Raw genomic sequence first — 21,254 nt, 5'->3', positions numbered from 1 at the left:
ATAAAGAGTTCATTATCATACATGCCATGATTTACTCCATTGTCCTGAGGACCCTGGAGGATTGAGAGGCAAAGACAAAATTCCATAATAAATAAACAAGAACATTGTTTGAAATAAACAAATGCAATCAAAACCACTATTGAATAAATAAATTAGCATATAGATTGATTAAAATATACATTGATTAAAATACGATGTAAGTCTTGGCTATATTTGGCAGATCGCCTATTTGTATAGAATGAGTTCTAAGAAAATTACTAAGATGTTTGCTGCTGTCTTCCTTGGAAATATAAGCTACAGCCCTGATATTCCTTAGACCTCCTTCTACACTGCTATATAATTTAGATTATCAAAGCAGATAGTTCATAATTTCTACTTTGAACTGGATTATATGTGTCTACGCTGCCATATAGTCCAGTTCAAAGCAGATAATCTGGATTTTATATGGCAGTGTAGATGAGGCCTTAGTGTCCAATCCAAGTATTAATCAGGGCTGGCCCTGATTTCCAGGATCAGACAGAATTTGATCCCTTTGGGTATTTAAGCTCTCGATCACAAAATACAAAGGCTAAAATATGATATCCATTAGCAAAACAAAGTACAATCATTAAGAGCATTTTCTTTCAATTTCAGAATTTTAAAAATTCACTATTTTTCTTTTCAAACACTGTTTTTTTCCTGTTGTACACCCTTTTGTTTTTCAGCTGCTTCATGAGGGTAAAGTTATTTTGGCTTTGTTTTATTATCTAAAACCAAATGAAAAGACGGGATCAGTTGGCATGTCTGCAGCACAGTTTGAAGAGTTACAGCTTCTAGCAATTGCTACTTTAGCCACAGTGGCTCCCTTGCTAGTAGAAGACTACATGACGAACTATGGAAATACACGCCTTCTCATGTTCCTAGAGTGGTGCTTGAGTAATGGTGGGTAAAACAAAATAGGGTTTTTGTTATTGTATATTGTGCTTCTCAATACAACTAAATTTACCTGCTTCTTTTATAACTGGAAAATATGAAGTACTTTTTTATAATATTGATTGGGTTTTTGTTTATCCATGTTCATTATTTAACTTTTGTACAAAGGGTACCAGAAGCTTAATGAAACCATTTTCCATTATCTAGTTCTTGTCTTCAACAAAACTGAATGTTTCCCAAGATCTGGATAGGTGTCTTATTCAATGACTATACTAACAAATTTTCAAGTTTTAGAAAGAACATGAGTTGATGAACAGTGTGATTCTTGAGGAATTCTAGTACTTCTTGACACATATACTCTGATTATAGTGATGATTATTAATTGTATCATCTGAAGGAGAGTGTTCTTATTACCCCAAGCCCTCTGTCACCATACAAATGTAAAGATTCTGGGACTTCTTGCTTCTGTTCTAGGATACTGAAAAGTGATGGTAGCATCTTTATTTATGGAAACTTTATGAAAAATAGTATATTTGTTTTTCTATTAACATTTTCTCCTGCAGCTGCTGGATTAGGAACCTGATTAAATACTAGAAAAACATATATGATATGATAGCAAAATACAACCTAAAATTATATCATATTTAATATTCTTTAAATTGTTTTACAGCATTAAAAGTACTGCTGCAGGCTCAGTACACACTATATTGCATAAGATGTTTAAATTTGTTTTGTTTGCAGCACCCTTCTTTGCTCAAGGTAACAGTTTTCATGGTACAGGTGGTCGTGGCACCAAACTTGCCCAGATGCGGTATTGCCTAAAAGTGCTGAATCCTGTTGTATCCCTTTGTGATGAGGCTGTGAATCTTGATCTTTGTGATAATGGGGCAATTCATCAGCTATTAGGTGAAGCATAGTTTCTTTGTTTCATTAACTCAATTTTGCCTGCATTGTTGAGCTACAAACATGCTCCTTTTTCTTTTTATGTTTTGACATTTTACTTTATAAGTTCTAAAAACCAATTTTATTTTCTAGATGATGTGGGAGAGCAATCCACATAATTATAGATTATCTTCTCTATGGCTGGTGACAAGGCAGTCCAAAGCTCTTTTTGTTAAGATCATTGACTCCTCTTCCTTTCAGAAAACATCTTTTATCTTTCTGCTTTGCCAATGAAATGTCTTATTTTACATTTCCCTGCTTTTTGTCAACTTAATAATGTACCAAGGCAATGACTTAATATTATCTTTAGGGTAGATCACATACAAAAAAGAGGAAAGGAAGAGATGTAGAAGGAAAATGAAATATGGTAGTTTATTTAATTTTTATCATTAGCTTTTGATTCATGTTGTGAGCTGCTTTGGGTCTAATTCAGGAGAAGTATATAAATTTAATAAAGTAAATAATATGTTCTTTGAATCTGTTGTGGAAAATATTGCAGAAAACAATTGTTGTAGAGCATGGAACATAGACTAGTGTGCTATTTAAAAATATTCAAAGAGATGGCACTTTGTAGAACCTGTAAAACTAATACAAATATTGGATCATGAATTTTTGTGGATTACAGTTCACTTTCTATTTCCACTCTGAATCCCCTCGGGGAGATAGGGTGGGTTATAAATAAAGTGTTGTTGTTGTTGTTGTTATTTCTGTCAGTGCATCTGAAAAAGTGGATTGTAATTCATAAAGTTCATGTGTCTATAGATAGTCTTGTGGACTCAAGAATGAAACAAGACCTTTCCCCTTCTACAAATTATTTATTCATAAATATTTGCAGGGAAAGGAATCTTGAGTATTATCCAAATAAGTAGCAGAGCTTTTCACATTTCCTTTTTTGATTGTTTTAGTTGCCCCAGTATATTACGCAATTTTTAAAATTCATAGGAGGTTGAAAGTTTGCAGTAGTGATAGGAGTTGCCACTGTACGTTTTTCTAGAAGAGTTAATTTAACATCCACAGACTTGTTACTAACACAACAATTTTCACAGCAGTAGTCTAAGATTGTTTGTTGTTGTATTCTACTAGATATCCTAAAGAAAACCACAAGCAAATATGAAGAAGATGCCATTGTGCTGGAAATTCAGACTGATGTTTTCCTTATCCTATCAAATCTTTGTGAAAATAATACTCATAGAAAGGTTTGTATTCTTGCATTGTTTAAATTTAAAGTGGCAACATCTTACATTATTTTACACTTGCATAGAGACAGCTTCTTTATGTAGATCATGCGCCCTTTGCTTCTGGTTTTAAAAATGTTTACAGTGTTAATTTCACAAATGACTAATCTTTACTAGCAGTTTGGAGTAGCACACAAAATTAAATGCCCATAACATAATAGTAGGAGGTTTTTCTTTTTTTAAAAAAAAAAATCTTTGCAAGTAATGAGGACATCACTCTTTATAGTAAGAAGCTGTTCATTCTGGTAAGAACTTACTCCTTTGGATTTAACAAGCTTGGGTTCTTGTATTCTTGGGAGGGCAAAGAAAACTGATGAATGAACCCATATTTCATTAGCTTTTCTTGATTTGGTGGGATGAATGGGAAAGTCTTGTAGAATTCTAAAATGACTGATTGAGTTGCTTATGATGCAGTGGATATCAGTCTGGACCTAAGCCTTTCCAGCAGAAACAGTAAATAAGAAATCCAAACAGAATGAATGTGACGGTGATAATTATTATCAAGTGCAATAGAAATTGTTAATAATAATGTATGTTAATACTGTGGTTTTGGCTGATACATTAATAGGAACTCTTTGGATGGGATGGAATAGATATACTTATTCCATTTTTGAAGATGGATGCCAAGAAATTATACAGTGGATTGGGTCACAATCGTCTACTTTTTAGTGCTCTGGACTGTTTATGGTAAATACAGCTCTTTTGAAAAGTTAATCATTTGAAGGTGGATAGGTCCTAAGCTCTCAATAGCAATATTCTGTGAAAGATGATGTTAATGACTAATCTCCCCACTTATATTGATTTTAAAAATATTTTCTCATCATTCCATCACTGACATGAAAAAATAAGATCATAAAATGTGGTTTATTTACTTTCTAAAGGTATGTTTACTTTAAACTTTCTATCAGCAACTCAATCAATATTTAATGTGTAATGTTGTCCAGAGATGGAAAGCCATTGCAGAAAAAAGATATCTCCCTCATATCTGCTGTTCCCAGAAATGGGCAAGCAAGAAAGGCCTCTTCTGCAGATTTTAGACAATGGTAGGCTAATATAGATTAAGATCATCTTTCATGTAACTTTGTCTCAAATCATATCAAGTTTTACGTGGTGAAGCCATCAATTAAAATCTCATAAACATACTGATAATAAATCCAGCTGATGTAATATAAGCAATGTGTACCATCTGTGTTACTTCCACCAGTATTCAGACAACAGATCCTGCAGCATGGAAATCACTTTATAAAATTTAATTTAAAATAAGTACTTGGCTTCTGCAATTTTTATAAAACTCATATACAGATGTGTGTAATAAAATAGCAGATGTATCAACAAGTAGTGCTTCTCCCTCGATGTAAAGGTGTGTTGCATAGAAGCCTGGCCAATCACAGAAGTAACTTTTCCACGTTCTGATAACAAAGCTACTTCTATTTCCTATCCTTCCCAGATGCTCAGAATTGGGATGCCAGCTTTCTAATAATAGCAATAGATTTGTAGTCTTTTCTTGATGCAGAATTCAGTTCTCTTGTGAGGAAAAGTAACAAGAAACGAGAGCTTACTGTGTAGATTCTTTCATGGCTGGCGGGATTGAGTTCATCCTCATGTGCTAACCAAATTGTATATTGCTCCTCATGGCATTCTGAGAATGTGAAGTTGGAGTTGCTGTGCATTTTGGGATGGCAGGAGGTCCAACATGATTGGGTTAATATGTAGGAATTAAAAGGAATTGATTTGTAATTTGTATCACTGATAAAAAGCAACATTCTGACCATGGGAGAGTTAAAATCCTGAGTTTAGAGTTTACTAAATCTGGCTATGTTAAGTTAATGTCAACCAGAGCGGGTTCTTTTAAATACAAAATAAGAAGCTTGTTCCCATATGTCTTCTATTACAAGAAAAATAAAAATTGTAAGAATGCTATGAAGTTCTTAATCAAAGCTGTTTCCGAGGTGTTAGCAATAAAGCTCTGTGTGCTTTGTGAAAAAGTAATTGAACTAGGAGATGTTTCCCTCTTTTGAAATATGTAGTGCAAATCCTGTGTAATTTCTGGAAGCAAGGCAAAAAGAGACTCTGAAAGCTGAAATTATTTTCATTTAAGGTGCTGTGTCTTGGGGTGTATCATTTTAGAGGACTATTTTCTTGAAAGAGAAGGAATCTTCACTCTCCTTGATTTGTTGATGGTGGGTAATAACATTTGAATAATAGCCATTAATACTAAAACGATTAATATTTTGGTACTCCATATAATCATAAGTCTCAAAAAGTAAGTAGAAATAGGAAGGGGAATTCCCCACATCTAGAAATTTGCTCCATAGGACTAGGAACCATTGGAGCCGGTTTTCAGTGTCAGGACAGAAGGAAGAGGGACTCAAATCTTGACACTAACACAAGTGGCAGACAAGATTAGGGCATTAAGTTATTGACCCTTCACAGAATGTGTAAAATGTTCCAAACAATATTACCCCACTCTCCCAATACCAATACTATTATGTGCAAGAAATAAAAAGAATATAGTCCTAATTCTTAGGTATATCATTTAAAAGCCATTTACTTTATTTAAAATGGAACAGCAGTTCATAAGATTTTAAATTCATCAGCTGATACCAGATGTCATACAAAATGTCATGTTTCCAGATTCAGAGGAGCTAAGTGACATTTGTAAATTCTGCTTCTTAAAATATTATTTTGTTCCATGCACAGGATTTATACAATAAATAGAGGTGGCCATTAAACCTTTCAGTCCTTCCAAATTATTGGGTTGTCATGCATATATCTCCATGTGATAATTTCCTAATTCATTTCTTAGTATATAGTCCACTTAGTCAATCTGTATGGATCCAAAGCTTTCAGTACTGTTGAAATGGATAGTAGAAGTCATTTGTGCATTTGAATTCTTGTGTACACATTGGTTCATATTATTAGTATTTTTCATTATAATAAAGGTAGGGAATTATATTTATAATTTTCTCCTTGCTTTTTTCTACAAAGCTAGATCAGAAGAATGTGTGCAATTTGGTTCTTGGACTATTAGTTGAATTTTGTGACAACCCTAAAACTGTTTCCCATATCAATGCTTGGCGAGGGAGGAAAGGCCAAACAGCAGCAAGTATGTTAATAAATTTGTGGAGACAAGAGGAGGAGGACATGGGAGTAAAACATGATAAAGTTGGCAAAATTGTTGGTAAGCATTCCTTTACAATGTATAACCACTGTTATATGTGTAAGGGATAAACAATGTTTTCAGACGGCCTAAAATTTTCAATGATGTAAACATCGGAAATTCTTAATCCTACATATGTACTTCTTACGTGAGTATAAATGACTTTACAGATGTTTGGAGAAATAAAGTATGTTGATCACAAAGTATGGAAAAGACAAAGATTTGGATATAACGGGTAATATTATAAAATTTATCCTATAGGCATATGTTGACTTTCTTCTCTCTTCTTTGACACATAAATGTCCATTGCATTATTTCATTTTTGCTTTGGAATAAGAATTTAGAATGTTCTAATAATGGCTTAAACCAGAATTAGATTATGTCTCAAGGAAACTCTCCAATGTCTTCACAAGAGTAATACTGTAGGAATTATAGAGATGCTTTATTCTTCCCTTACCAGTAGATGGCATTCATTTTATCGTTTGCAAAAGTACATCTATTAGTGCCCTGTATTTCTTTATTAAGCCAGGCTTGCTTGGTGTTTAACTGAGGTCCACAAGGTATCTATACAACTACATTTATTTCCCCAAATTACACCAAGCTCCTATAAAAATAATTTGTAGAGCCCAAACATTGAAATTACATGGGCAAACTTTAGCCCTCCAGGTGTTTTAAATTTCAACTCCCACATTTCCTAGCAGCCTACCAGCTGTTAGGAATTCTGGGAGTTGAAGTCCAAAACATTTGGAGAGCCAAAGTTTGCCCATGCCTGCCCTAGATACTGACAGCCTCAACTTTCTCCTCCCCTGAGCTGGGCATGAAGCAATTCAGTTGCTGAATATCTGTATATTTCTTATTTTGTGTTGTAGACACAAAGAAGCCATTAATGAGCCAGTTCCAGAAAACCCAGGAAGTGATTCCAATGCCTGCCAATTGTCCCACTATTGCCATAATGGATGTTGCTGAAAACATGAGAGCCAAGATTTATTGTATCATTTGTAAACTAGGTAAAGGCACCATAAACATAACCTGCATTTCATAATAATACGTCGTTTAGAAATGGATATAAATCACTTAAAGATTTTTTGTTTTGTAACCAAACCCAGCACAGATAAGCAGAATAAAATAACAAAGGAAAGTACATAAAATAACTTACTTACTTGAATAAGATCATAGGTTTGGGGAAGTGTCTTCCACTATTACAATATTAAGAAAAGAAATATCCTATTTCTTTTTACCAACTAGTTGCTAAGAACATTCAGAGCGAGATGTTACCTGTTCTTCAGTGATATCATTCAATTTTGCTGAAGTTATGCATTTTAAAATTGATGTGATTTTAATACAATAATAAGATAAGGTAATTATGGATGCCTTACTTTAGGTTTTGAAAATTTGCCTGGCCTAACCACGAAGGATTTTGTCACACTTGCTATCATACGTAGATATTTTGACTTCAAGGTGAGTTTGGTGTTTTTATGTGGGTTTCTATTATTAATGCAGCTTTCTGTTTACAGCTTGGAAGAAATAGAATCAATGTTTAGCATGCTACCATTATTTCCTACACTAGATCAAATTAGAATTTTAAATGAAAAAAATGTGTGTTATGAACCAACCTGGACACAGCATATTATTTGAGAACACAGAAATACTGGACCACTCTAAAAACTACCATATAAGACTTCACAGAGAAGACGTTGAAATCCACAAGCATGTGGACAGTTTCAACAGAAAGGAAAAAATCATGAAAATGAACAAAATCTGGCTATCAGCATTAAAAAAAACTCTAAAATCATAACAGTAAATAAAGACAAGGGAGCTCCAGACAAGAAACAATCAGGGACAGTTAATCACCTCTCAACAAAGGATTCCCCCAGGCAGTAAGAAGCCACACCTTGAAAATTGCTGGAACATTACATTCTAATCAAAGTGGCCAATTGAAACAGTCACACCTACCTCCAACAAACAAGAGTTCTTTCTCCCACCTTGGAAATTCCACAGATACATAAACCCAATTTCCCTAGTTTCCAACAGACCTCACAACCTCTGAGGATGGCTGCCATAGATGCAAGCGAAACGTCAGGAGAGAATGTTTCTGGAACATGGCCATACAGCCCGAAAAACTTATAGCAACCCTATAAGTGTTATACTTTACACATATGGTTTTCTTTAAACTCCATATAAAACCCAAGAAGCTTATATAGAGGCTTGATAGTGATGCTCACCTAATCTATGTTATTTGGATCATAATATCATTAAGCTAGAATAAATGTATCATGTTTTACAAATCATCTGTTTGATAAGACTGGTTTGCAAAATTCATTATCTCCATGTTGGATAGCTTATACACAAGATGGGAAACTTGTAGGTTATGTTTTTTATATATCGTATCAGGAGCAAACCAAGGGTACAGTTGTAATGTATTTAAAAAACACAAAGTTTTAAAAATACATTACAGCACTCCAAGCTGGCCACTTGGAGTGCCTCTGGTGTTGCTATAAAAAGATCCTCCATTGTGCATGTGGCAGGGCTCAGACTGCATTGTAATAGGTGGTCTGTGGTTTCCTCTTCTCCACACGTGCATGTTGTGGACTCCCAATTTGTGGCCCCATTTCTTAAGGTTGGCTCTGCATTTCGTGGTGCCAGAGCACAGTCTGTTCAGAGCCTTCCAAGTCGCCCAGTCTTCTGTGTGTCCAGGAGGAAGATTCTCATTTGGTATCGGCCATGGGTTGAAGTTCTGGGTTTTAGCCTGCCACTTTTGGACTCTCGTTTGCTGAGGTGTTCCTGCAAGTATCTCTGTAGATCTTAGAAAACTATTTCTTGATAAAGGTGTTGGCATGCGGCTGATATCCGAACAAGAGATGGGCCAGAGATGTCACTGCCTTGGTCCTTTCATTATTGGCTGCTACTTCCTGGCGGATGTCAGGTGGTGCAATACCAGTTAAACAGTGTAATTTCTCCAGTGTAGGGGACAGACATCCTGTGATAATGCGGCATGCCTCATGCTGTAGGTTATATTAAAGAGATTATATGAAGTTTGAAATTTGGTATTCTAGGAGACCCATAAATGTTTGTCAAGTATACAGAATTGCCTAATTCGTTAGACTCCGGGACACTCTTTCCAGTGCAGAGCTCAGGAATAAGACCGTCTTCCTTCATATCTCTTGATCTTGCCCTATTGAAATTCCAGGGATATGCAATGGTTTTGTGTCTGCTGCCCAATTTACAAAAATGAAAAAAAACTGCCTAATTTTCCTTTTGAGTTTATTTTGTGGAGTATAATACTTATATTTAAAGTTGAATCAATTACCTTTTAAATCCCACAAAGGTTGGTGAAGTCTGGAGTGAAATATGTGCAGAACTTAAAAAAGAAAATTTCAAACCAGTCACTCCTGACCCGGAAGTATTGCAGGTTGTTATTGAAGCATTTGAAAATGTTGGAAAGATGGTGCTTTCCCTTCAGACTGAAATGCTAGAAAGCCAGAAATACCAGGAAATTCAGGAGGAAGAAAAATGTTATGCTAAGGTAAGCAAAGAAGCAATTTTGTGAGGGCCATTTATTTAGAAAGAAATTCCTTTAGTTATTACTTACATTAATATGAGTTGTTGCTTCCTTAAAAGCTAAAAAAATACAAGGTTTCTCATTTGTGGCCTATATGCAGAAAAAAGTTGATGGGAAGCCATATGCAAGTATGTTGTGAGAATAATAACATACTTGCATACTTGTATGTTGTGCTGGATTGGGGTTACACTCCCCCTGAAGGTGCAGGTTCTCAGCTTGCGAGTTCTCCTGGACTCATTGCTGAGTTTGGAACCCAAGGAGCGCTTTTGTACCCGTACCTTGTGAAGTCAGACTTGGCCACAGTGGTCCATGCGCTGGTTACATCTCATATAGACTACTGCAATGTGCTCTACGTGGGGCTGCCTTTGAAGACTGTTTGGAAGTTTCAGCTAGTCCAGCATGCGCCAGCCAGATTGCTAACAGGAGTGGTGTACAGAGACCACACAACTCCCCTGTTGCGCCAGCTCCACTGGCTGCCAGTTTGCTACCGAGCACAATTCAAAGTGCTGGCTTTGGCCTAAAAAGCCCTGGATGACCCTGGCCAAACTTACCTGTCTGAACACATTTCCCTCTATGAACCATCACAGAGATCTTCTGGGGAGGCCCTGCTCTCATTCCCACCACCTTCGCAAGTATGACTGCTGGGGACGAGAGACAGTGCCTTCTCAATGGTGGCCCCTCAGCTGTGGAACTCCTTCCGTAGTAGGATTAGATAGCCCCTTCCCTCCTGCCATTTCGCAAACAAGTGAAAACTTGGCTTTGGGAGCAAGCATTTGGCCCAGCATAATATGTAATACAGTTGGAATTGGCTTTAGATGGATGAATATGATTATCTGATTTTCTGACTGGATATATGCACAATAGTTGTCTAATGTTTACATATGTTGTTTTAATGTTTTAAATTGTTGTTTAGTTGCTTTTTAATTGTTGTTGTTCAAGCATGGAATCATGCCACTTATGAAAGCCATCCTGAGTCCCCTTCTGGGTGAGGAGGGCGGGATATAAATGTTGTAAATAAATAAATAAATAATTGAAAGTGCTACCTTTAGTTTTGCTAAATGTTGTGTTGTGCTGCCTGCAATATGAACCAAAGAATAAAATGGCATTTAAAAGCTAGAGACTGAACTATGCCTCTAAAAAGTCTGAAGAGTGAGGTTTTTTCCTGATTATTCTCTTCCGTATCCTAGATTCATTCACTTCATAAGCAAAGGGAAATGGTCAGCAAGTCTTGGGAAAATTTCTTAACTCGGACATCAAATTATGAGGCTTTAAAGGTAAGCAAATCATTCAGAAGAGTACATTAGGGTTAGCATCATCTAGTACTTATTTTGAAGCTATTGTGCGGAAAGGTTTCTTGGGGGAGCTATTCAACTCCAAATCCAAATACTAGTCTCCCCTGAAATAGAGCCATTGAATCAATGGGACTTACAGAAATATTTATAGCCACTGATTACTAACTAAGGACACGAAAAAGCAGCTTTGTACAACTAGGGGAAATACCAAAGAGAAGTTGATAATACACAAGAACTTCTCAAGTTATCTGTAACTCCTTTTACCATTTTGAGTGGGGCTAGAAAGAGTAAACTTGTTAATGGAATCTCACAATTGTGGGTATAAAGTAAGACATTTAACTGCAATGTTCTATGTTGACGTGAATATTTACCATTTGGATTTTTTACAGCAAGCAAAAAGACTTCAGGAAAAATCCATAGAAATTTCTAGATCAAAAGTGAAGTCATTTAAGGCAACACTCCATCCAACTGACATTAAAGGCCTAAATACAACTGTAAGTAAAATACACACTTCCTCATTTTCAATCCAGATTGATATAATATAAAATGTTTCAAATGTATCGTGCCAGTAACCTCATACAAAATATCTTTATATATTATGAAATAGCAGGTATTCAACATATTTAGTATGTATTACATTCATATTCTGTGAACATCAGTTGTATTCAGACAAGAAATGCATTAGCATTGCAGAAAAGTTGCACATACAAGATTGTGGTGCTGACAGTCTGATTTTTAAGCTCCTCAATTGTTATAGTTTATATCTGTTGCACTTCAAGGCTGGGAACTACCTCTTTACTTAAGCCACACCCCTGTTCAAGGTAAAATAACAAAGCAGTTTATTGAAAAATATAGATGAAAAGTAATTCAGCAAAAAGTATTTTAAAAACCAAAGTCCAAATATCAAGAAGAAATCATAGTACAGGAATAACATCAAAACCCAGGAATACAAAAGCAGAAAAAATCCAAAACGTGAGATTCAGGAGCAGTCCTCAAAACTTGGAATCATGAGACATGAACAAAAGGAAACATGGAACATGGAACTAGAAATCCCTTGACTTGACAGTAGTTGTATACTCAAACACCAATATAGCCTGGACTGATGGACCCATCTGCTGGGCTATCTAATATAAAGAAAAAAATCATGCCTTCTCCCCTAGGAGACTGATAAGGACTTCTTGACTAATGGGCATCTTGACCTTCATAAACTCTCCTGAGAAGCTCTATTTTGATGGAACACAAATCTCCTATCCAACTGCTCATTAGTCTGCCCACCTGGACTTTCATTTCCATCCTTTGAATTCCGATCTGTTACTGACCTTGTTTTCCTAGTGAACTGCTTTTCAGGAATGTGGCCTTCAGACACAGGCCGCTTATTTTCAGGCTTAAAATCTCTTGCTGGCTCTCCTGCTGACCTGCAGACCCAGAACCCCAGTGTCATTAAAATGACTAACAGGCCCAGAATCCCCAGAGAAATCAGGTGCAGGCATAATCAAAGGCTGAACTACAACAATACCTAAGAAAAAAGCATTTAAATGAGTTCTCTTAGCTAGAGGGAAAGAAGCATTGAAGACACATTGAAAGATAGTATGGATATGGATAGTAGAAGTAAAATTTGAAATCATACAAACACATTCTATACAAACAGATACCATTTTTCTTTAAGTTTTATACTTCCTTATATAAAACATTGCCTACTCTGTTCATGCCATACCTGTGCAAATAGTATTGCAGTGGGCCCTTGGGATCTGGAACCCCTCCACAGATGCCCAAAAGAAGTGAATGATCATATCCCATATTATTAAGTGGCAGCCATATAAACACAGATACTTCATTACATCTATATTCATATTTATGTCATCTCCATTTTATATACAGGATGTGGTCAGTGGAACTTACAGATCCAGAACCTACATATCTCATGATAAAACTAATACAATACAATTGAAACCTAAAATATACAAACTTTAAAATGAAATTAAACATAAACAGCATTAAAAAAATAAACAGTTTAGACTTTTAAAAACAATTAGAAATAGATTCATAGCTAAAACCACAGCAACTCCTGACAAGCTATATAACCTTCACCTGAAGCATAAGCTTATGATGTGTGTATTCACGTTTCAACTAAAGTGTAGATCTAGAACAGCAAAGCACGGGACCATAAGGAAAGAAGCAATGTCTAAAGACAATTAATTTATTTACACATTTCCTTTGAAAATGTATTGTGAAAGAATATATATTTTAGAATGTCGTCCCCCCCCCCCCCCCAAGGAATGGTTGGAAAAGAGGACATTAGACTAGCCCTTGTTTCATTTTGTCAGACCATTGAGCCAAATGTTTTCTTTTTACAGATTGCATCTGGTCGCCTAGTAACAGTGGAAAGTACACCTTCTGAATTGACTGGAGGCCCACTGGCTGATACAGATCTTGCACTTAAAAAGCTCCCTATTCGTGGAGGAGCTTTAAAAAGCATCAAAGAGGTTAAAGTAATAGAATCATTCAAAAAAGGTTCAGTATCTGTAAAATAAATATTCCCCATACTGTTCTAGACAGCTCTCTTATATTTTTTAAATTAACGTGTGTGTATGCATGTATGTGTGTATATATATATAAGCACCTATTTGTGCCACACTGGGAAATATAGTTATTTTTAAATAGCTTTTTTGGCTCTATTAATAATGCGGACATCATGATGCTATTGAATAAATTCAATGCATGTCAAAACATTGCACTCTAATCATTGCCAAATTGACTCAATTTACATTCTGTTGTCACTGAGAGCTAACATTAAATGCATAGAGTGATGTGTATTATCGTGACATTTACATTGGCAGAGATTTGAAAGATAAAGAGAAGAAAACAGCTACTTTCAATGTACAGTAAAAGGGGCATTGGCATCATTGTCATAATCCAGTAATTGCTCTAAAATCATGTGAATGAGACAAATGCTGTATCACTGACGTGTTACAGGCAAATAATATCTTAACTAAACAGCCACATGATTGATTCATACATTACAATTACATCTTTGTCCCCTTTCGAATACACGCACAGTGGGATCGAAGTCAACGAGGGTAATGTAGGAAGCAGCCAAACTTTAGGGAAATCCATAACCAAAACCAACTGAAGAACTAAGAACTGCTTTGCTTCAATCTCCATGTAGAAGCTTTGACTAACACTTCACTGTTAGGCAGGGCTTCATTCTGGGATGGCAGGAGGAGCAACCATTGGGTTTCATCCCCACACTCCAACAGGAATAGCAGGATCCAAGGTTCTTTTTCAGTTGAGCTGTTCAAACCCCACCCCCTTCCCCAACAGTTTTTTCTCTCCTACCTAACCCAACCAGTCATGTTTACCCTCCTCTGACAAACTTAAAAGGCAAGGATGTTAGTAAGGATAAATAACAAGGGGATAATTAGGAAAGATAAGCAGTTATAGGTCTCCTGGTTAACTGCGACTGCCATTTTGAAAACCAGAGCTCAGAGGGAATGCCTCCAAAGTGGAGAACATTATGGTAGCAATGATATCTTTCACAGAAAGCTGCAACTACCATTTTGAAAACAACAGCTTGAAGGCAGTGGCTCCAAAGGGGAGAAAAAAAGCAGTAGCAATCATATCTCCCTTGGTTTCTCTGCAACCACCATTTTGAAAACCACATCTCTAAAGCAAGGTACTGCTTGGGAATAGATGTAACCCTCCTCAAGCCATGAGGAGAGGTGGGCAAGAAATAAAATTTATTAATATTTATTTTAATTTGTTTCTCTCTAAGCATCCTCATTGATCATAAAGTTATTGTTGGTAGATGCTAGCATTAGAGATAAAGAAGAAGCTAATCAGAAATATCAGCAGTTCAGGGGATGCAGTCAATGATGGATGGATGGATTGGTATAACAATGTTGCCATTGTGAAATATTCTGGTTTGAAATTGGGTGTGTCATTTTGAAACACCCTAGATTTTTAAAGACTAGGTGAAAATTGGAGACGACTTAGACAGATAAATGTAATATTTCTATTGCAGCAGGCACTATAATTTGATACTACAAGTCAGTGGTAGTCCCACATTCTAATTTCCTATTCATATGACTCACACATGCAACTGTTCAGTCATTAGTGACCTAGAACACTGCTTCTTAAACTGTGGGCCCCAATGACGAATGGGCCCCCCTTTTGCTATATATTGGTGTCCAAAAAAAATCTGGCAATAGTAAAAGTTTTCTGGTCATCACCTAGAAGCTGTTTTACACATTTATACTAATCTGTTCTGCAGTGTTTACAGTACTCTGCAGAACATGCTTCAGCTGTACTTCATTAAAAGGAAAACCAGTCTTGTTTAGGAAGCCTTGCAAAGGCTGATTTGTTATCAGTAAATGTTCCATTTTTATACTTATTTCATTCATGTGTGTGTGCATGTATATATATACATACACACACCTGGGGTCACGTAAACATTTCTCAGGCCGAAAGGGGTTGTGAGTGGAAAGGCTGAAGAAGCCCTGGTCTAGAACATCGGCAGCAACTTTTCATTTGCAAGATGACAGTTCTAACTGTAATCCCTTCTTTCCCCCTCCATATTGGTAGTGTATTACCTCACTAGCAGAGTCTTGCATCCCTCATTCCCCATCCGTATTGTTGGCACATTTTCTGGATAATGTGTAAATGCAGCTCTTCCACACCATGGGAGTCATCCTGAAGAAGGAGCAGCAATTCCTGATTCTAACCATTCTATCTCCTATATTTATTCACTTGCAATTCTTTTATTTATTATTATTTCTTAGGAAGGATTTCTGCTATTGCGATTAGACTTTGGTATTGAAATCTGCACGTGAATAGGCCATGTAGCCAGTGGCATGTCCACAGGGTCAGCACACAAATTATTCATACTCTTAAGCACTCCCATTTTGAGAATAGCAAAACAGTTGGGAGACAAGAGAACTCGTCCAAAAAGTTTTATATATTGCTAACGTAGTTTAAAATGAAACTATGCTGTTTAAAACTGTGTTTGTTTTTTTCATTGGGGAGCATTTACAACTAAGAGAAGTAGGTATCTAGAAAAAGAATGCAAAGATTTGGGTGTTATGGTTCTTCAAATAAGGAACAGGAAAAGGACACAATGAAGCAGACCTGGAGATCTGAAGTACAAGGAATCCATGACATTTTGGTGGCAAAATGTTGACTACATAAATAGTAGAATTGCTTGATTTAGAAGTCTGAAGGGAAAGGAAAGTAATAAAGTCACAGTGGATATATTTGGCTTGTTCCAGATAAGGGGCTATACAAATGGATTATCTAATCAGTTTTGATCAGTTGAAAATCCACTGTAAATATAAGATATTCTCATTTTTACTGGTTTTAGGTCATAATTTTGGCCCCATCTAAATGGGCTACAATAAGGCAGTGCACTTGGATATTTCCTAAATGATTAAATTCTTTGGTAGAAAAAAACGAGAAGAGGTTTGGAAAGCCTTTATAAGGAAACTAGAGTTCCTGCAACAGTAAGAGAAATAAAGCCCACTATATTAATTTGGAATGTAAAACTCTAAGTTTTCTCTTTAGATCAGTGCTTCCCAACCTGTGGGCCATGGCCCTCTAGTGGGCCACAAGACCTAAAATAAGGTTACTGCTCTTGATTATTAAATATGGTTTTCTGTGAACGAGCAGATGGCAACTACTGGATGGCATATGTTCTGTATCAGAAACTAGAGCTGATATGGTCTGTTCAATGCAGTTTTCTGAATCAGCACTGCAAGTAACCAAACTGAATCTAAAGCTGACCAAAAACTGATTCATAACCATTTTGGTACTAATGTTGGAGACTGGTCCCTGGTCAAATCGGCCCTGGTCAAGTGTTCCCTAGTCAAAATGTTCCCTGGTCAAAAAAATGGTGGGAACCACAGCAATAAATAAAAACAAAAGGATCCATAACTGCCTCACTTGGTAATATGTTATTGCCATTGTGGTTGTTGTGTACTTTCAAGCCATTTCTGACTTATGTCAACCCTAAGATGAGTGTGTCACAGGGTTTTCTTTGCATTTTGGATCAGAGTGAATTTGCCTCTGAGATTCAGAGTGTGACTTGATCAATGTCGCCTAGTGGATTTCCATAACCAAATGGGGATTGAGAACCTTTCTCCAGACTCATCGCCTATTGTTATCATCATCTTCCACTTTTATATCAATACAGGCAGTACCTGAGTTAGAAACATCCAACTTACAAACAACTCATAGTTAAGAACAGGGGTGAGACAACAATGAGCGAGGAAAATCTACCCCTAGAAAGGAAAATTCACTCCTGAAAAGCTTTATCTACAGTTCTTTGTTTCCACAACAAGCCATTTTTTTTTCAAAATCCAATTATCACAGAGATAGAAAGTGAGGTTAACTCTTCTGATCAGGGAAACAGAGAGCAAAACAAACACCACAGGGTGTTAACCTTTCCCTATGCTAACTAAAACCCTCGGTGGCGCAGTTGGTTAAACCGCTGAGCTGCTTAACTTGTTGACTGAAAGGTTGGCGGTTGGAATCCGAGGAGTGGGGTAAGCTCCCACTGTTAGCCCCAGCTTCTGCCAACCTAGCAGTTCGCAAACATGCAAATATGAGTAGATCAATAGGTACTGCTTCAGTGGAAAGGTAACGGTGCTCCATACAGTCATGCCGGCCACATGACCTTGGACTTAGAAATGGAAATGAGCCCCACCCCCCAGAGTCGGACTTGACTAGACTTAATGTCAAGGGGAAACCTTTACCTTTACTTATGCTAACCAAAGCTTGTGTGTGTGTAAAACAAAAGGCAGAGTTTGTATGTCCAAGACTTTGCCTTCTATGCATGTAACAAGTATCAAGGACAATATCCAAGGAATAAGAGCACAATTTTAATAGTTTTGACTGCATAGAAAAATATTTTAATTCGTGATAACCAGCATGATCAAATTCAACACCGAATGACTGCACAGAAAGTTACATCAACCATCCTTGGACTTGCGTAGACTTTTCTGGTTTTCTGTACACTGGAATCTCATTCATGAGACATTAAAATATGCTTGTCCTTACTGTACTGTGATTTGTTAGTGTATAAAAATATATTGAGTTTCTACTGAATTTAGCAGTTTTTGAAATAAGAGAATTCCCCTGCCCATAAAGGAAGTCTACAAAAATGTGATAATGGATTTAAATATGGATTTACCTGAGAGAACACAAGTAATTTACTCAAAAGAAATAAAACATTTGCATTGCATTGATGAGAAAAGTGACCATGTTTGTAGTGATTGCTTGGAACATGCTTATTAAATTATAAGATAATCGAAAAGATCACAAGAAATAGTTCTCAAAAACATTCACAGTGAAAGATCTGCTTTTTGAAAAGTCAGCCATCTTCCTTTAGTTTGGCATCACTTCTGATGTCTTCTCTAGTTTTATCTCCTTGCCCTACTGTTGAAATTTGCAACACCTGTAGAAAGAGAAAGGAAAGATGTTTACAAATGCAAACAAGTCTTATTTCCTCATTTAATTTTTTGTTCCAAGCTGTCAAATACAAATGCTGTTGCCATGAAGATTGGGACAATGTTGGATGTTATCCCTTTTATAGTGCAATAGGACCTAGATTTTATAGGCACAAGTATAACTCTTAACTCCTTAGCTGTAACATGTTGAGAAATATCAGAAGAAACAAATCAGGAGTTATTTCCTTAATCTGACGGAAACAAAACAAAACATTACAATTCTTTAACAGGCTAATGTGAAAAAAACACCTTCTGAAGTTTCCTGTGCATTTGTCAAAGTGTTGCGTGAGAATCGTAGTTGTCTCTTGCCCACTCCATGAGACCTGGAAACCAAACAGTCTATGTACATATTCCAGAAGGTTTGTGCTAAATCGTTGAAGACATCATTATGCTTGGGCGTAGAGGACTCTTTTAAGAACATCATAAATTTCCAGAGAGCAGTAACTGTGTCTGCTGCCCTAATGTTCTTCATTTCCATCAGCTTATGAGAGGAGGCTTCCCAGCATGAATTATCAATTTCTCCCAGGCTGTCAGGGGCTCCGTTATGGTAGTCTATATTGCCATTAACTAAATTCAACATCAACAGACTGCCCAGTTGAAGAAGCCACCTTCTTCGGATTGAGGATCCCATGTTGCACAGGCGTACCTGAAAATAATGCAAACAAATGGTTCAGCTTTCTCTTTTTATAAACTTTGAACTATGCAGTAGCAAAATCTTGACAGGCGTGCAGTTGTACAGTATTACAAGTATGGGTTCTCCCAGCCAGAAGTGCTATTAGTTCTAGTTCCATTAATTTTGCCATAGTATTTTTTTATTTCTGTGCATGGTTGTGAAAGCTGAAAGTTAATACAAAATTTGGAAGTATTCTTTGGACATCCAAAAAGACCAAATGTGAGAACCAAGTGTGAGAAGGAAGGGAGGAGAGGGGACAGAACCCAAATGGGCTTATAATAAGCTTAAACTAGATGTAGGCTAGGAAGTTGCCCTGAAGTCTCTTCCTGTGGCAACTGGAACAGACAGGAGGTCCTTTGGCCAGTGGTGGTCAGGATAGGAACTTGAGCATTAGTGATTTTTTGTATCTGTGGAGGCCTCCAGAACCAATCCCACAAAGATGCCAAGGAACAACTATATTAGTTATTTAGAAAACTTAGCACACTTGATGATAGTAGACAAAGGAGGTCAGTAGGCCTCTTGGCTACTGACTTTCATTGTCTACCATCATCAGTTGTTCCTTGATATCTGTATGGGATTCTTTCTGGATGCCACCCAAGTCCTACTTTTCATCTGTGAAATGCCAAAGGGTTTGAATCATCAAATTTAATGCCCTGCAACATGTGAGCAGAAAGTCAAGTGTTGTTATTTAAGCAGTTCACCAACATTCCCAGTTCTGGATAACCACAATATACCCATCCCTCCAATGCTTGATGGACCAAACCTCTGATTCAGTACAAGGCAACTTCCTATGTATACCTGTTTTCAGAAGTCACTCAAATATTGGCTTTTAGACGTATTTTAAGCACTGGAACACTGTGTTACTGAAATAGATTATACTCTGCTGTAAACAATTAAACTGCAATCAAAGCACTTCATGGTCTTGTTGCCAGTCAGCATCATGAGTAATAGTACCTTCAGTTACAGTCATGTACATCTAACCCATGTATGCATTTTCAGAAAATGTATTCTTTCTAGAGCATTGAAAGGGTTGCTTTATGGCCTTTAAGATAGCTCGCCAGAATATATAGTGGCATATTGAGGAGTAGTGGACTTAAATCAAGAAAAGTAATTTAATTAGAATTTTATTGACTTGGCCCGGTAACTGTTTCTTAGCATAATCCACTTTACAGAGCTGCTGGGAGAAGAAAATTGAGGAAATTAAGTCTTGTGTGTGTCACCCATTGTTCCTAAGGCTTAGTATTCTTAGTATTACTTTGTGAAAAACTGCTATAACCCTCCCTTTGCCAGTTTTGATTTCATGCCAGTGCACAGAATATTCATCTGATAATCTGTCATGAGCACCACCACAAAATGACTTCTACAGGGGCTTGACTTCTCCTGATATGTTGCTTATCCCTGAATATAAGTATCAAAAATCCACACACACACAACCACAACAGGCAAAACAGACACATGGACCATAGAACAGGGGAGGCAGGTGGGTTTAAGCTTAATTGGGCACCAAGCATCAGGGTCACCAAGACCTCTATGTCGTTCTTCCTCTTGAGCTACCAATCAGATATGTACTAACTTATATATATCTTTGCATTTTGTATTTTGCCCCATTTTCCTTTATATAATATTTTTTTATTTTAAAAATAGTATAATATAATATATTTGATTAATTTTGGCATTACCCACATAGTAGTCTGATTGTTAACTGCTTTACTTTAGTGGTATTCTTCACTGTACTTTGCCTAAAGGTATGCAAATTTAAATATGATCCACCTGCCGGTCGTGAGTGCGCCCCCCCCCCCATAAGAGCCTTTCTGGAGACCCTGCCTGCACACATACCCCCAAAATACCTCACCATCAAATCAAAGGAACTCTCTTTCATTATGCCGTTACATTAGAAAAAAATAAAGGAAAGCCTCCCAAAGGACCAACACAGTAGACAAACTTGGAACTTTTGTTGGACATTTAGAAATACCATTTAGGCA

At 36.7% G+C, this 21,254-nt stretch overlaps 2 protein-coding genes across 4 annotated transcripts in view; one reads left to right on the top strand and one right to left on the bottom strand.

The window, feature by feature from the left end:
* Window positions 1-13,827, top strand: part of CFAP69 (cilia and flagella associated protein 69) — a 28,791-nt gene extending 14,964 nt beyond the window's left edge. The window contains exons 12-23 of one of the 3 annotated variants that reach the window (XM_060782290.2): window positions 705-921; window positions 1,654-1,818; window positions 2,938-3,050; window positions 3,658-3,776; window positions 5,188-5,269; window positions 6,078-6,270; window positions 7,119-7,256; window positions 7,631-7,707; window positions 9,575-9,772; window positions 10,996-11,082; window positions 11,490-11,594; window positions 13,455-13,827. In XM_060782290.2, coding sequence (XP_060638273.2) covers window positions 705-921; window positions 1,654-1,818; window positions 2,938-3,050; window positions 3,658-3,776; window positions 5,188-5,269; window positions 6,078-6,270; window positions 7,119-7,256; window positions 7,631-7,707; window positions 9,575-9,772; window positions 10,996-11,082; window positions 11,490-11,594; window positions 13,455-13,631 — 1,671 coding nt within the window. In that variant the 3' untranslated portion in view covers window positions 13,632-13,827. The remainder of the gene's footprint in view (window positions 1-704; window positions 922-1,653; window positions 1,819-2,937; window positions 3,051-3,657; window positions 3,777-5,187; window positions 5,270-6,077; window positions 6,271-7,118; window positions 7,257-7,630; window positions 7,708-9,574; window positions 9,773-10,995; window positions 11,083-11,489; window positions 11,595-13,454) is intronic. The other 2 variants (XM_060782291.2, XM_060782292.2) reach the window with 2 other exon arrangements.
* Window positions 13,828-18,470: 4,643 nt separating this feature from the next.
* On the bottom strand, window positions 18,471-19,232 carry FAM237B (family with sequence similarity 237 member B). Its single transcript, XM_060783445.2, has 2 exons — window positions 18,849-19,232; window positions 18,471-18,547 (listed from the first exon to the last, which is right to left on the bottom strand). Exons 1-2 carry the CDS (start codon window positions 19,228-19,230, stop codon window positions 18,513-18,515), a joined length of 417 nt encoding a protein of 138 aa, XP_060639428.1. The 5' UTR covers window positions 19,231-19,232; the 3' UTR covers window positions 18,471-18,512.
* Window positions 19,233-21,254: the final 2,022 nt, after the last annotated feature.

Source organism: Anolis sagrei, chromosome 6 (genome assembly GCF_037176765.1).
Source record: "Anolis sagrei isolate rAnoSag1 chromosome 6, rAnoSag1.mat, whole genome shotgun sequence".
NCBI classification, from domain to species: domain Eukaryota; kingdom Metazoa; phylum Chordata; class Lepidosauria; order Squamata; family Dactyloidae; genus Anolis; species Anolis sagrei.
The sequence above is the reverse complement of the archived record's forward strand: the minus strand, read 5'-3'. Positions and strand labels throughout refer to the sequence as shown.